At 36.3% G+C, this 17,032-nt stretch overlaps 1 protein-coding gene across 1 annotated transcript in view; it reads right to left on the bottom strand.

Annotated features, from left to right (window-relative positions):
- Positions 1-11,691, bottom strand: part of CCDC152 (coiled-coil domain containing 152) — a 12,588-nt gene extending 897 nt beyond the window's left edge. Inside the window, exons 1-6 of the mRNA XM_057364731.1 lie at positions 11,605-11,691; positions 10,488-10,593; positions 4,332-4,400; positions 3,246-3,310; positions 1,655-1,757; positions 821-948 (exon numbers count right to left, since the gene is read on the bottom strand). Of these exons, the coding sequence (XP_057220714.1) occupies positions 821-948; positions 1,655-1,757; positions 3,246-3,310; positions 4,332-4,400; positions 10,488-10,593; positions 11,605-11,691 (558 nt within the window). The remainder of the gene's footprint in view (positions 1-820; positions 949-1,654; positions 1,758-3,245; positions 3,311-4,331; positions 4,401-10,487; positions 10,594-11,604) is intronic.
- Between the last annotated feature and the right edge of the window lie 5,341 nt (positions 11,692-17,032).

The following is a 17,032-nucleotide window of genomic DNA, read 5'->3' as shown; positions in this document are numbered from 1 at the left end:
TTTTTTTTTTTTTTTCTTTTTTTACCTGAGGGCATTAGCAGTAAGCCTTTCTACTAACTAATCCTAGAAAAATGAAGCTACTTATGTTTATTTAAAGAAGAATGCAGTTACAAGTTACGTTTCTTAAAAAATGCCTCAAAATTTTGCCAAAGTAGGACAAATAAATGAAAACTATGTAGACAAAAAAGATGTATCTGAAAAAAARGTTGAAGGTTCTCAGCCACATGTCTACAGAAAGAGAAAATACAGAGGATCTGAAAACCTCTGAAACCATCATTCTTCTCTTATGTTCCAAGGATAACTCAGTCTGAACATTTTCACATCTGATTTCTTTTTTGATATGTGAAAGGTTTGAGTCCCTTCTATAATGAGAGTTGTTTAAAACCTGAGCAATGAAATACATGTTGAATGTTCTGGGTTAAATGTTTGCAGAATTAGAATTTTTAGTTGGAATTTTATTAGCAAAATACATTAGCAGCATTCAGAAATTAAACCCAAGATGGTTAAGCAGAAAACATTGTTGAATTTTTTTATAGCTTAAAACCTAAAAAGGTTTCAAATTAATTTGATTTGGAAAAAGAGCAACCTTCAGTCTCCTATACAGTAGGCATAGGGAGATTCCTGATTCCTGAGCAGAAYTGAGTCAGTTACCATTGTGGAAGGGAGATTCTGCCACTGAYCCTTGTAAAGACATTAACTGAGTTTTCTAGATTCCACCATATTAGTTTGTTAAGTACTAATTAACATCTTTTCAGTACACTGTCTCTTTGAAGTTTACCCAAGGCCCAGTTCGTTTTCAAGTCAGCTTTCTAATGCATACCTCTATCTGCAGTTTAATTATTTCGTTTTGCTTCTCTTCATTTTGAATTTTTAGCTGTCTTGTTAGSTCTAATATTTCCAGTTCTTTTTTCTCTCTCTGTTCTTTATATTCCATTTCTTTTAATTCAACTAGCAACAGAGTAACACCAAATATTACAATTTTAGAAGATGTTTAGATGAAAAATGAACATAATTTGCAAAATACCAAAACTTCCTTGAACGCTCGGTCAGCATTTCACTGGAAGACAATTTCATTCTAGTAAAACCCTTACTGGAACTATGTTTAAAGCCACACTTATCTCACCCCAGTAAGATGGTGCCTTTTTAAAAAAGCATCATACTTTACAAAAACTTTCCTTGTAGTTTGCAGCTATATGGGTGACTAAAAAGTCCTATTCTTTAAGGTTATGCTCTAATGGAGAAAATGAACATTGAAATCAGTTTTTTCTCATTGCAGTATTATTTGTGAAAATAATGTCCTGGTCTCCTGAACACAGACTGAACATTCTAACAGCAGTCCAGCTTAGAGTTCAAAGCAAGGTTCCAGTCAACACTTAACCCAAAATTTTACTCCTTCAAAATTTTAGGCCCCCATTCCCAGCATTTCTTCTTACTATATGGGAATTTCTGCTTATCCTGCGTTGCTTTACTATTACTTCATTACCACTGTCTAGCTACTGTCYTCAGAAAACACAAAATTCTGTTAAACACTGCCCGCTTCTAGTGTTCGCATGTTTCCACTAAGAAGTCGAATTTATCCCAGATGAAATGTAGCTTCTACAGCTTACAGGATGTTTTACCCATTGCTAAAGCATTCAGTCTTCAGAGAACTTACATTTTTTCTTTATATCGCAATTCAACTGTGCTATTTCTAATTTGTGGTCTTCMTCTTTGTTTTCAATTTCTATCATGAGTTTCTCAATTTGATCTTTATATTTCTGTGAATGTAAAATGTTTTATAAAGATCTTGCAGTTTATGTACTCTTAGCCTTTTGCCATCATGCAAAAATGTACAGTACTCTATAATTTTCAGTTCTAGTTTTATCCTCAATCTTGTTAATTTAAATGCCCAATTACTTCTTACACAGGSTGGCTTAAGTCCACAGATGAAAAATGTAGCAGATTTCATTGCATTGCAGCTATCTGTTAATACAAAATTAGAAATTGTACTTCTTAGGAGAACAGGTAAATGCAAAAGTAATGTTCCGTTCCCTAGACTGGGATCTGACACGATGCAGTTAGTTAAGGGACTACAGTTTCACCTTTGTGGGTTTTTGACTCTAGGATTGCAWGATTCAAGTATGAATTCTGTGAGTATTGCTTATACCAAGGATTCCAACAACTTCATGCTGGCAGCAGTAGACACATCAGTGACACCAGCAGCAGTGATGCTGGYGGCACTGATACTCAAAGTTTGAACACACCAATTATAAATTTACTCCAGGAACTACTTCAGAATTATCAAGGAATTGTCCATAGCTGCCACTGTGGAGGTGCTCAGTCCAAAGCTCTTATTGTAGTCTTCTGACAAGATAGGTAGCCACTCACCAGAGCAATGCCTGGGGGCACTCCCAAAGGCAATTGCTGATTGGGGTAAGGGTATAGGAGGACATAATCTTGTGCCTTCAGAACAGCACCAGGATCTYCCACTGTGCTCATACACATGTTTAATGGATGGAATAATAGTTTCTCACATGCTTCAAAGGCATTATTCTTGTTTTACTCAAACTGTCAAGGTAACAGCTCTATGGGTATAAAAATTAAGTTTTAACTCATAGTACAAACACAGGCAAAGGAAATCAGCAGTGAGATTCCTAATCCTAAACAGGTAACAGATCTGCACAGAGAAGAACAGATCTCTTCACACAGAGAAGTATGACAGCAGAGAATATGACTAGGCTGTGGTTTTACCTCCTTTGCAAAAAGGAGTGGCATWGATAAAAAGTAGAGATCATACATGGAATGTGTTATGAGATACACATAAGAAGTARAGACCTATTATCTTTGTAATCTTTATACCTGAAGAAACTACAAAAAATTCAGACCATTCCTGATTCTCTGGCAGTACATCCAGGCATCCTCAATGTCAAAACCTTATTTCCATACAAAAAGTTATTTTAATGCGAGGGATTAGAATTGTGAAGTTGAAGCTGAATTTAAAGATAAATGCAGCTAAAAAAAACCCAAGTCCATCTTAGAYTGAGCCAAAGCTCTCAGCATCAAGGCAGTTTTAACATCTAAGTTCTTCTAACACATTCTGGTATGGACACTATCATGAGAACAACCCTGCTCTTTTTACACATGATAAACATTAAGAGAAAAGCAACAATAATAGTATTAATAGCAAACCAAATAAAAAAAAATATACAATACAATAGGGATACAATACTATTGTTTTACCTAAAGAATAATAATTTATAACATACCTCTTCACAAGTCTTTAATTTATCTTCCAAGATGTGAATAGTACCCTTCAGTCTATCATTTTCATCTAGAAAAATAAAGACTATATGGTACACTAAAAAGTACATTTTGACAATTTCATTAGCATGAATGCAGAATACGGAAATTACTTCCATTTTTTGACTTGGCTAAACTTTTAGAAACTTTTTCATGGACATTATAATAATCATTACAGAACTACACACTGGCAGTCTCCATTTTTTAAGAAGAAAAATCAGAGTTAAATCATAATACTCRCCTGGTATTACCACTTGGAACTGTCTTTAGCCTTCTGATAAATTAGGCATTCAACAACATTTATATGCAAAATTCTTTGACTCAGAAAATAAAATACCATCATCATGTCTACAACAGTTTCTACAGAATAGGAAGATGCAAKTGTTTAAGTACTTGTTTCCCCAAAACTGGAAGATAGTATGCAAAAACAGAATTCAGAGAAAAGAAGTAATGTTTTTTTATTATTAATATCTGTTTGAGTATTAAATGCATCCATATACTTCCAATGCATGAGGTTTATAAATACATATGCTAATATGCCATGAACACATAATGGTTATAAAATTAACTACATGGTGAACTGCTGAGCTGTTGTACAAAGATGGAGCAAATATTTACATATTTTATGTTCAAGTAAAAWTTAGCAGCTGTCAAGTATATGTGGATAACAGCAACAACATTTAATAACATTATACCGAGGATTAAGACACTTTGATTTAGCTAAGTGATAAAGGTATGCACAAACACTTGAATAGTCTGCAATCCAACACCTGAATACTTTCTCCACTTTTGTAAAATTGCCTGTGTTATGCTGAAATGAATTTAAAGCTCAACTATTGATTTAAAGAACCTTCCTTAGGCAGTTTCTAAGTAGGATAATGGCAATAGAATTTATTATTGCACAAGATTGATTTTAGATAAATCTTTTTCCTTTCTGTCTGCCAGTAACTATCTCTGTCTAAAAAAAATCAGTAAACATAAATAAAAAACTAAATTTCTGCTCATTCAAAATTACAGCATAGCAAATATAAAATAACGTATTTTGCCTTTACCTTTCACATTACATTGGTTYTCAATGGTTTGTGTTAGACCCTTTATCACAATCTGCAGAGTACTACATTCTGAAAGAAATAAAAGATCCAGTATTTTTGAATAGTGTCTTCAYAGATTTACATTTTGTTTACAAAATTTGCTCAAATATTTTATAATAATTTTGGTTAAATATTGCTAAAAGTCTTACTAACTGTAGAAGTAGCTCAGATCATTATTACATGATTACTGATTAATTTTAGCTTTTTGTTTGATGATAGATTAAAATCAATTTTATGAAGCAATACAAACAATTTCATAAAACTAYTGTATTTCCATTTTTAGTCAGAAAACAAGCATCTCTTTGTTTCCTGGGCAATACCAGAAGTTTTCCATATGAGCCTTCCAGCAATTTCATGTATTTAATGAAACTGAGACTTACTTTCCTGACAGTATTTCCTAGCTAATATGCTTTTTAACAAGACCAGGAGTATCCACTCATTGCAGTCTCTCACTCCTTTTTTACCCTCTTGATGCATGTAACATTCATCTTGTGGCTCAACAAAAACTTTGAGAGATTTAGAATATGTGCTATATCTGCATTATCTCATTTTATAAAACATGATTATACATGCAAGTTGTTACCAGTTACATACTTGTATTCCATAATTTTATTTTTTAAACTGTATTTTTAATATTCAAACACAATATGTACTTCCTGTAATACAGGATATGGTTTTCATTAAATAAAACTTTTATCCCTTGTGTTCATTGTGAATTTAYCAGTAGATTCACAAAACAGTCAAAAACTGGGAACAGTGAAGGCCCTACAGTTGAGATTGCTTATTTAAAAAAWTTATCTTTCCAGAATACCACTGAATTTGTTAAGTGGCTTTTAATTTCCACAGTGGACAAAAGTTGGCTGAATAACTCTTTCTTGTCTTGTCAAACTAAAGCCATTTTGAAAACTGTCTGTCATATAATTAAAGATTACATTGCAAATAATGGAGTGAGGAAGATGAATTAAGATCCCAGCTAATAGATTCAGTTTTCTGCTCAGTCTTTTTGACCATTAGCCTATTCTTCCATCAAATCAGCTTTTCATGCAGCCGAGTACATTAGCCAGACACGTTTTCCTGTTCCATGCTTCCAAAAAAAAACCAGTAGAGGGAGCATGAGCAGCACAGAAACATTGCCGGCCCCTCAGTTCCTGCGCTTTATCAAAGGCATTTGCGGAAAAATCCTATTCAAAGACAGAATGACTAGATCAGCATTCCCGTTTGTAACAACTAGTTCTACTACAAATTTTCTCCCATTTGAAAATGTATGGAAATAAACTCAGACGTTGCATTTCATGCACAATTTGGAAAGACATCTGAGTGAACACTATAGCAGCAGCTAGTCTTTAAAARGAATCACAACTATTTAAGAGCAAGCTGCTCTTTGTTCAGTCCCAAGTATATCTGCTTATCCTTCTTATCTTTAAAGGACATATCTTGGCAAATCCCATACGTAATTACAGTTATGAATGCAAAAAATTCCAGGGTAACCACAAGTTTTGCTTGCCTATATTAAGGAWAAAAAGCAGAATTTTTCTAAATGTTTGCAGCTTTGTGGATCACTGGCATAACATCTGCTATGGATTTTGTGTAGTTCCTTCCCTTTAAGTAATACTGCCTACTCGCAGAAAGACTGAACAGCTTAAGTGATCTTCTGCATTTATAATTGATTTTTTTTATAGGGCAATCACATCAACCACTTTTTCCTTTAACACCTTAGAAACACTAAATAAACAAATATGCAACCCTGAAGATGCTAAATAGAACCTCCTTAAGTGTTACATAGACAAAAATGTGATTGCTTTCTTTCAGAAAACAACATCAGAATTTAACTCAGAACTGAAGAGTCTATTTAGTCACCACAGAAAAGGTTTAGGAGCAAAAAACAAGGATGCCAGACTTGTATCTGTCATAAATGGATCTGCAATGATTTACACAAAACAAAAGCTGTTGTTTTGAATCTWATCTTTGTTTAACAAAGAATGTATCAAGAGAAAATTGAGTTAATTTATGATCTCTTAGACTAAGTATACACTGGCCAAGCTGCTTCTTTTACTGCCTTGAGTATAAGTGCTTCACTACTACCTCCCTTGATTTTTAGATGTTTTCTTTCTTCCTTTGAATTTTCTTCAGAATTTCCAATCTTCTTTTACTTTAAACAGCTCTAGGGGAAGACTTTTGACAATCAAGGATATCAAGGAATCTTCTTAAAACAAGGTGCTCTTCAGCCAGGATAWCCTCCACCCCAATACTACTAGTAGCCACAAACTGTTCAGGGTAAGTGWAACAATAGCCTTTTCTTCAACAGCCCACTTTCTTCCTGCTCTTCTGCTGTAAGCAATTTCTGTTGCCTTTGGACCAACACTTCAGAAGATGCTTTTAAGAACTGTGGCTGAGCTGGGTTTTGAGAAACAGTCTGGGACATAAGGCTAGGAGAAATCTTTTTTCCAAGCCACAAGTGGAAATACCACTCTATAAAAGCCACTCTTACAACTACAATCTGTTCAGATAACTACTGCCAGAGTAAGATTGGAAATAATAACGCTGTATTTTGTCCCTTGTGCCATTTACAGTTCTGCAGAGGACTCCTTTATAACCCCATCAATATTTAAGAGTGTTTGGGGCATTTTTTAATCCCACAGTGTTTGACCCTCTAAAAGGTTTTTATAAAGAATTGAACTATTAGATGCAAATTTTTTAGTACTCTGATTCTGAACAGAATCACACATATGCTATTACCCCTTTTGAAGGGTCAGCAGGTTAAAGGTTAAAAGATGATTTCTATCATTTGCAAAATGAAAGAGGATTTAGAAACCTTATAGACTTACTTATTCATAATCACTACACCAGCCTTTCACACCCTTTGGAAATGCTCTTAATGTCACCACCACTTTTTACAGGCTCTACTTATCTCCAGTAACATGCAAACTGTTTATCTAAAGGTTCTTGTGACAGCACCTGCTGCACTTTATGTCAGTTTTCTGCCCAAGACAATTTTTTGAAACTCTGCTTTCTGAGCACCAAAATTTAATACAGTTCAAACCGTAAAACTATAAGCATTTTTTGCCCTGATATTTGAAGGGTTTACCTAATTGGTAAGCACATTAACCTAATAGTTTACCTTAGTGGTAAACACAGAATCACAGCATGGGCCCTCGCTGGGTCATCTGGCCCAACTTCCTTCTTCAGGAAGGGCAATCCCAGAGCACAGGATTGCACCCAGATGGTTCTTGAATKGTTCCAGCAGGTGAAACTCCACAACTTCTCTGAGCTTAACCTAACACAGTAGCCATGATAACTGTCTTTAGTTCTAAATACGTTCTATCCCTTTGGCATCTTAATAATTTTTACTTCCTTATCATCAAGTAGCTTTCAGAATCACCTCTCGGATGTCCCACATTGTTCTAAGTTCCTGCTCTTCACTTTTTTTTTGTCAATGCTACTAATATCTCTGTGACAACTCTAACTCATTGACCAGGATCCTTGTCTTCCAGCAATTCTGAYTCCTGTCTATATCTGCACTATTCCTGTGATTTCAATATTGTTGAGATTTGTTTTTCTCCCGACTATCCCTGCTGCTGAAGTATTAGTTCATATTTCAGGCTGATTGCTCTGGTATTTTTACTTGGGCTTCTGCCACCCACGCTTTTTTTTTCCAACACATGTTTCGAAAGAAGCTCCACAGGCTGTTTTCTTCAGTTATATCAGCATAACTATGTTATCGAATAATTTCTCTCTTATCACATGAAAGTGAGGCACTACTGTTTACAAAGCTCGGGTCTCTCTCTCTTCTGATTTTGATCTGTTTTCAGTCCATTCCACTTGTTTGTTGCAGTCATTCAAACTGCTCTGATTTCCTGATTTGTCTCTTTCACTTTCTCTGCTACCTTTTATCCCATAGGTTTTACAGTAAGAATTGTTTCTTCTTTTTGTCCATCTTTTCCTTTCCCTTTTTACAAACTATTTTATACAAACCCACTACTTTCTGGTTGCATCAATGAAGAAGCCTCTTCTGTTTCTGTCTGAATGTCCTGCACTGTCTGACTTTCGTGCTTAATAGACAAACAAGGGTTTCTGACTCAAATCAAAGTTCCATCCAGTTCACTATGCCACTTCAAAATAYGCACTACAAGATACTTCAGGAAAGATGAAAAAAGCTGGATAAATGCTATCCTTAGCGCATCCTCTCAACTTCCAAAACTAAAAATTAAGGGAGACAATGAGAGATACCGTCTTGGTGTTTAAAAGTTCCATTAAGTGTTTTTCCATGATTTTTTTCCAATCTATTTTGGACTAATCTATACTTTTGTAATGCACTTTGTGGAATTGATCCATTGAGCATTATGTGGAATTGATCTAACTTTATTGTATGGAAAAGTTCTTCCTTTTGGTCAGCTTTAAATCAATACACAACTTTTATTTCCGTCTAGTTTTCTTATTACATTAGGCAAAGAATATTCATTCTGTAGTCACTTTCTCTGTGCCATTCACAATTTTACAGCTATGAGTCATATCAGCTCTATTCTTTTTCTTGGCCAGAAAGTTTCCAGTCAACTGAAGTCTTCCTTCAGATGTTCCAAAACCATGACCAAACTGGTGAAGGCCCCAAGYGCATTTTCCCCCACACACCTTCTGGGTGCTTGGCTGGCCACAAGGCCATCTTAGCAAGAGTATAGATGGTGACCTTGAAAAAAGCTGGCAGGAGATTCAACAATGGCTKTGCCTCCTTTCCTTGGAAGCTGTTTTTAAGCTGAGGCTTTTGGCATTGGCTTATGCTGCAGTTAATGTGGCAGCCACATACCAGACCCTGGTCATGAGCTAGGGAGTTATTTTCTGGCTTGATATCAGACCTAACCCATCACTTGGGACCAAGTAGTGATCCTTGGGTCATGTCTGGCCTTTGTTACCATTTCTGAACTCCATTCTGACTCAGCCTCCTGGGTCACTCCCATCAGTACAGACTTGTTTGGTAATGCAGAATTTTGKCTGACTGTGGCAGTCCTTGCTGGGCCAGCCCTGCGTGGGTACAGTGGGAGCGAGTCTTGCATGGTTAAGCCGCTACATCCATGGTTCCTGATTCTTTGTACCTTGCTCCTCCCTGACAACATCAAGCCTTGCCTCCTTCTCTCTTACCTTTTCTAGCTCTCCTTTGGCTGTTTTGAGATGTGTGGACCCGAACATTACATGAAAATCACAGACCTTAGAGTCACAATGTTTACTTCTCTTTTTTTCTTCCATAATCATGCCTACCATAGTGCTTGCTTCATTGTCTAGTGATATTTTAAAAGAACATAAGTACTTTWAGAGAACTGTTCAAGGCTACCGTGATCCCTTTCCTGAGAAGCAACCAACTAAGATCAACATCTTTTTATATGAAATGCTTCCCATGYGCACTGCTACTGGTCTCCATCTCCCTGTCATCCTCTACAATGAATTTCTTAGTTTATCTAAGGGGTTATCATCATCATAARCAAATGTCACTCACTCAATAGCTCAACTTCAAAACTTAATTTSTGATTATGCCCAATAAAGACTTAAATGAAACCAACTGACAATCTTACTCCTGTGTGAAGCTAAGTTTATTCCTACCCTCTTCTCTAACTTGCAGCAGGTTGACTTCCCAGAGATGAAAGTCCTACAAAAATATGCACCTTTCAGCTATGCTACAGAAGAATAAGTAACCACAAGTCAGTGGCTAAGCAATAGATATTGTTTCTCATTTCAAATACTCATMGGAAAACAGTTCTAGAGTAAAACAAAAAGTCCTGATTTTATTGTTTTCTATGTAATTCCCCCTTGGTTTCACAACATTTTAATTATGATTATAGACTTATAATTTCCATCTCTAAATGGTGAATGAACTTTTATTAGTTTCCATTGAACAGTCTGAATCCTCACAATATTATTATTAGTAATATGAATATTAACATACATATTAACATGAATATTAATAATTACTATGAGATGGATTTCATTACATGAATCAAGATTAGGCATTACTGCTTTTCCCATGATATCTTAGATCCTTGCCATTATAATTTTTGGATGAAAATAATAGAAATATTTCTCAAAACTTCTAGAACATACACAAAAATCATACCTTTCTGAAAAATAACTTACCCTCTTTTATTGATTCCTCCTTTGATTGGCTTAATGTTAGCAATCTGTTACATTTTTCCAGCTGATGAATCAGTAGGTTATTTGCTTCATTAATTTCTGATATTTTCTAGACAATTGAAAAAGACTATATTTACATGTTTTACGTTTTCAGTGAATAAAAAATTTAACAATTCAACAATACTGTAGTCACAAGCCTGTACTATTTCCCGTTCAGGAAATTCCTTTATAAAGAAGAATGATGCTAGACTTTAGACCCTGTGCTATTCCCAGTTTACCCTGTGGAAGTAAGAATGCTGATGTACATCATGAGTTATAAACTATTTTCCTCTCAATTCTGTAGCACAGAGTCCAGATCAATTCTCTGCAAGGTTCTTTCTACCGCTTTGCATATAAGGCTGYCATAGCTCTTGCAGAGCAACAATTTGACCAGTGGGTGGAATAGGAACTGGTATAATAAGTTTATTCCAAGAGAAATACTAAATTTATTTATCAAATGCCTGTACCACCTCTAATAATTTGTTCATAAGGAAATCAGCAGAAAGCCAATCAACATTGGTCTAAAAAGAAATACAGTGCTGATTATCCTCAGTGGACCAATCTTTTAAGAAATGACACACATATAAAGTAAAGGAAGCTCAGTGCATATGGAATGTAAGAACTCATGTTCCTGTTAAGGCGATGACATTTTTCTAGAAGAAGGAATGATTTCTGAAAGGCTACCCCAGCACTAGATCAGCTGGTCTACTGGAAGGCGTCCCTGCCTACAGAAGGGGAGTTGGCCCTAGGTAGTCTTTAAGACCCCTTCCAGCCCAAATGAGCCWGTGATTCCATGAAAGCAGTGTAGTACTGTTACGTTCAACACTTTCCACATCCTTCCTGAGAAGCCAAATTGGTCTCTGCATGATTAAAATTCTAGCACATAAACAAATGTTTCTTAGACTACACAGAATTCACTCCTATGACAACAAAATGCAATCACTACATTTTTCCAAAATAGGTATTACAAGGCAAAAACATAAGCTGATACCACTTGAGAAATTTACGCTTGAAAAGCTTTTCAAAGCTCCCATAATAATTATAGATGATAGTCTCAACATTTTTCATCTTCTTCACTTACCTTTTCTATTTCTGAGAAGTCATCTAAAAGTTTATCAAGGTTCACCACACTGGTTTTCTTCATAGTTTCTTGACTACTATGATTCATTTGTATCTGGATCATATAATCAAATGATCACTATATAGATATAAAAATAGATCTATGAATTAATATATTTCTCATTCATAGTATACAAATTCTTAGGCACAAATGTAAGCAGAACACAGTTTTTTTTTTAAAATTAAAACTATTTTTTGCATGTGAAGATAAATTTCATCCTACTTACGATTCTGCATTTTTAGGAAATACAATGAATGTCAGAAAGTCCAAGCAAAATCTGTCAAACTGATAATGTAGTTGAATTTGGAAATTTTTCTGCAATTAAAAAATTAATGTGGTTCCACTTGTAAAGACAGAATAATGCACTAGGCACATATTAATGAAGCATCTTTTACGTGTGTGATGCTCTAATACTTAACTACTCAGGTTTAAAAGTACCTATATAATTTCTTCTAAACAAGTGTTAAATTAGTGGTAGACACTGCAACACAAAACCCTTGCTGTAGAATAAAAAGACAGTATTTTGAAAGGGACCCATATAGTCCCAGGTTTTTAACACAACTCCTATTTTTATAAATTCTACTTACAGAATCTTCAACATATGGATCTCAAGTACACAACATGAATGCTTCCAAAAAATKTCAAATTATCTCTGAACATCAGAGTTCATGAGACAAAAATTCCAATACCAGTAAACCATGTGGTCCAAACAAAATCATAATTTCTATGTGGTAATGTGTGAACAGCATTTTTCCAAATAACAGAAGAATTCCAATTGGAGAGATGAGCCAGAAGTCAGAATGTGTTCACTACCCAGAAACTGACTGGGATTCCAGACAGAAATACTCACAGTACAGTTAGGCAGAAACAGAGAGATAAATGCACAATGCTAAGCAGGAACCAAAATTACATAACTGATTTACTCCCTCAGTCATTCAGTATTTACAATCTTTTATGTGTGTGTAACTTCTTTACCAAAGCAGTAAGATTTGGTTCTGCATGTTTAATACTTCTTTTTCTTGTGCCCACTGTTTACTCTGTGAGACTAAAACTCACTCATAAACCAAAGCCTAGTTTTTTTTTTAATTAACCATTTTTCAAAATATAGTAAACATTAAAAAAAAAAATAATGCTTTTTAGTTAGAATAATTTGGTTTGGGGTTTTTTTACTAAATTAGCAATTCTAATGACTTGTAATTTACTGCAATGCAATGGTTTGTTAAACTGGGGTCTTAAAAATTTGTTCATGCCAAAGTTTTAAAACAATTACACATCTAAATATCCTATTAGTTGATAATCTAAATGCAAACTGTGAATATTAACTATGATAATCTAAATGTAAACTACGTTAACTCCTGACATTTCCAATCCTTATCATGGGCAGTATCACCCCTTTTTTCATTATAATCTTACAACTGTGTTTCACCCTCCACATTTTGAGAGGATGGGAGTTGAGAGAGCTGCTGTGTTGTGCGGTATTGTGTGTTTCTTTATTCTATGGCACCATTTGTTTTCTCGAAAGACAGGATGTGCTAAGCACTTGGCAACAGTGCCACCGGGTACAAAACTCCTGCTGAACTGAAACAGTAAATTAAAAATAATGTTGTATTATTAATGTTGTTTTTTCCAGCAAGAAACCTAATCACTCTTATTTTTGTGCATATTACTATTATACATGTTGTCTCCCAAAAGACATTATTGTTRAGCCACCTACTCTGTTTTGAACGATAGTTATGTCACCGGGGGAAAATTAAAGATTTAAACTGTGGTTTTGACTGCTGTAAAAGTGACACCTTCCTTTAATGCTTCTTTGACCCCTTGATATCCATGCTTTCCCAGTACCACTTTTTAAACTATTGCAGCAGATGATCCCATTTTGATATTTCAGCTTTCAATTTTTTTCGCTGCACATGGCAGTGAAACATAGACATAGCTATAGAAAGATGTAGATATTAATTGCATGTAGCAATTATTCACCAGCAGGCGTTTCCAGCGCTCCCACCTCCCTCACGCCGCGGCCCTCAGGCACCTGAAGCGAGCSCGCGCGCCCCCGGGGGCGGGAAACCCGGCGGAGCGTACCACTGCCGGCCCTGCAGGGGGCGCTCCCCACCCCCCCGCCCCGGCCCGCCGGTGGGCTCGGCCGACCCCCACCTGCCTACAGCCTCTGTTTAGGAGCGATGGGGCTCCCCCGGAGCATCCACAGCTCCATAACGAGCATCCACAGCTCCCTCAGCTGCTCCTCCGAAGGCTTGGACGTGTCCTCATTAGACAGAAACAGCTGTTAATTTACTTGATGGACTGATTTWTTTTTYTTTCTGAAATGGGCTATATAATTGCATTCCTAGACTCCAAGCGTCATCCTAGGATGTGGCATGGCATCCTCGAGGGGAAGGGAGCACCCCAAGATTTGTAAATGCTTGTGGTCGAACGGAATGACAAAGGTTAGAGGGTCCACAAAGTCTTGAAGTTGATACTGCAGCTCCTGAACATACTCTATAAACACATGGCAGTGAGGTTTGGATAAAGGGCTAACACACACACACATACACACACACACACACACACACACACACATATATATATATATATATATATATATATATATATATATATACACAGTGAGAGAGAAACGGAGACACAGACGGAGACAGAGAGAAAAAAAAATGATGGAGAGAGAGCGCTGTACTGGGCGGTGCTTCAGAAACTGAACTTGTCCTGGTAAAGTGCCCCTGCCTCCATATAGCCCCTCCTCCAAACACAYCTTGTTCTTCCTCACACCGTGTTAGTACCAACAATCCTTGGTTATTACCAACAATTCTTGTCTGTTATTACCAATAATCCCTTCTGGGCTCCACAGCCATCCAGCTTTCCGTGTTTGAGACATACATGTTGAGACATGTACCCAAATCTCCTGGGATTCTACAGAATATAAATGGACTTCTTGTCTGAAATGCTAAATAGTCCATAGCTTTCCCAGATGATCTGGCTTTGTCTGTAATAAAGAGGGAAGATGATCCACCTTGAAYGCTTTTTGGCGCTGTCCTCACGAACAAAACTGCCTGCTGTTCAAATCAGAAGCAGTGGGTRCATGCAGGATCTTTTGTGCCTACAAACATCCAGGGAAATAACAACCTACCAGTCACGGTCACTAATGCTGTTTTGCAGGCAGCTGCTTCATCAGAGTGTCTGTGGGTTGGTTGTGTCCTCTGGGACATTRACATAGACAAACTGATGAAAATAATTTTCATGGATAGAAGATATGAGTGGGGAAAGGATGTAGTGCCAAGTGTGTCATGGACAGATATTAATACAGAAAGAGTTACTCAGGGAACTCAGTACATATTATTCATGTTTTCTAGCTCAGTTTCCCTGCTTTACTTAAAAATTTTTACAAAATGTCTTTCAAAATTTTAGTTATCCTCATAAATGGCACAACTTGTTTAGAAGATTTGGTACTTAAAAAAAATTATAATAAAAATTTATGATTAAAGATAATGAAATTGTTAATCGCAGCAATCTGAGTGCTCATCTCAGACCTAGAAAAAAGTGCACAGTCACTGTTGATTACTATAAAGAGAACAGTCCTCCAAAGTCTTGAGTAATGATTATTTTAATACACAGTAAACTGCAGCATATTGCACAAACTGCTTTTTGTGTTAATTACTTAGCTGTAATTTTATTGTATGGATTACATTCACAGGAAGATAGGGAATGAACACTGAAATTCAATTCTTATGACTTGACAAAAATATTACCCAGTGGCCATATGTTATATTTGCAATAATGGTATGCTAAATGACCCATATCTAAATATGTCATTTGACCTCTGAGAAGGTGATTACTATGAGCAGACTGGGKAAAAATGCAGAAAATAAACATTGAGAGAAAAATGTTTGACAAGATTTTGACACAGAAATACATGAAACTACATCTGTAAGCCAGGGATAGAATATTTAGATTGTAAAAGGTTTAACAGYCAAYGMATATTCTTTTGTTTTARCTTTTAAAATATTGCTGCTAAAATAAGCAGTTTAATATTGCATGCTTCCAAAAGAGGAGATTTTTATCTGTAGTTCATTTAGAGTTCATTCTAATTTTTTTGTCCTTTTATAGAGTAGTAACTTCTTGTGCAAGACAGTTCAAGAGCCTGGGGGTCACTGAAAAAATGTGTGACATCCTCTGTGTATWAGGCAAAAAGGCAGCAGGTAGCTGATGATGCATACTGCAACCTACAGAAAGTTTCTAATGCATATGGAAAATGTTGGTGCCTTTTACTGCCATTGTGAGCAGCCGTATAAGACAAACTGCTGCACCAGTTGATGAGAAGTTATTTCGTATTTCTGTATCCTGTTTCAACATCATCTGTGTGCATTTAAAATCTCATGGTTAAGCATGGGCTTTAACAGTTTTTTACTSATCTTCATGCCATTTTGATGCTCTTTTACTGATCTTCATGCCATTTTGATGCTCTTTAATAGTGTACAACCTCAGCCATCTCAAATGAATGTGTCAGCTTCATTTAAACAGTTGGGATTTGCAAGATTCAACTCAGTTTACAGAATAATTAGTTTTGTCTTTTTTCAGAAGAGCACACGGAAGGAAAAGCAAAGGTTTTAACTTGCTCTAGACTGCTGGAGCACTCATGCCAATGTTTAGCAGAGTGTCACATTTAATTTGGTGTCAGACTGCAGAATAGCTTAATAAGATGGGAGTATAAATCATTCTCTCACACATTTAGGGCATCAGCGTACTGTTTGCTCTGTCATATTCCTCTTAATGAACGGATTTGTTTTTCTGGTTTAGGAGATTGAAGCTGTCAGAAAGGGTATTTGGTGTAGAAGTACYCATTTCTGTGGCATTCTCCAAAATATATTTGTCCAAAGAATGAAAGCAGAAATATACACAAAGCACATACAAACACATGTTTATTTGTATAGGGTTTGCATTGCATGTTTGGCCAAATTTTGGTAGCGGGGGAAGGGTGGGAGAGCTAGAGGGGAGGCTTCTTTGAGAAGCTGCCAGAGGCTTCCCCCATGTCTGGCAGAGCCAATTCCAGCTGGTTCCAAGACAGACTCACCACTGGCCAAGGCCAAGCCCGTCAGGGATGGTAGTAACACCTCTGTGGTAATGTATTTAATAAAGAAAAAAAATTTAATGTGCAGTTATAATTGTGCTCAGAGAAGAGAAGAATAAAAATAAGTGAGAGGAATAGCTCTGCARACACCAAAGTCAGTGCAGAAAGAGGGGCAGCAGGTGCTTCACGCACTGAAGCTGAGATTGCCCTGCAGCCMATGGTGAGACCATGGTAAGGCAGCCGTGCCTCTGCAGCTTATGGAGCTCAGTGCCAGAGCAGAGGGATGCCCTAAAGGAGGCTGTGAGCCTGTGGGAA

Source organism: Malurus melanocephalus, unplaced genomic scaffold, assembly GCF_030028575.1.
Source record: "Malurus melanocephalus ecotype Western Australia unplaced genomic scaffold, MMel_1.1 scaffold_41, whole genome shotgun sequence".
NCBI lineage: Eukaryota > Metazoa > Chordata > Aves > Passeriformes > Maluridae > Malurus > Malurus melanocephalus.
This window is presented reverse-complemented; position numbering and strand designations above follow the sequence as displayed.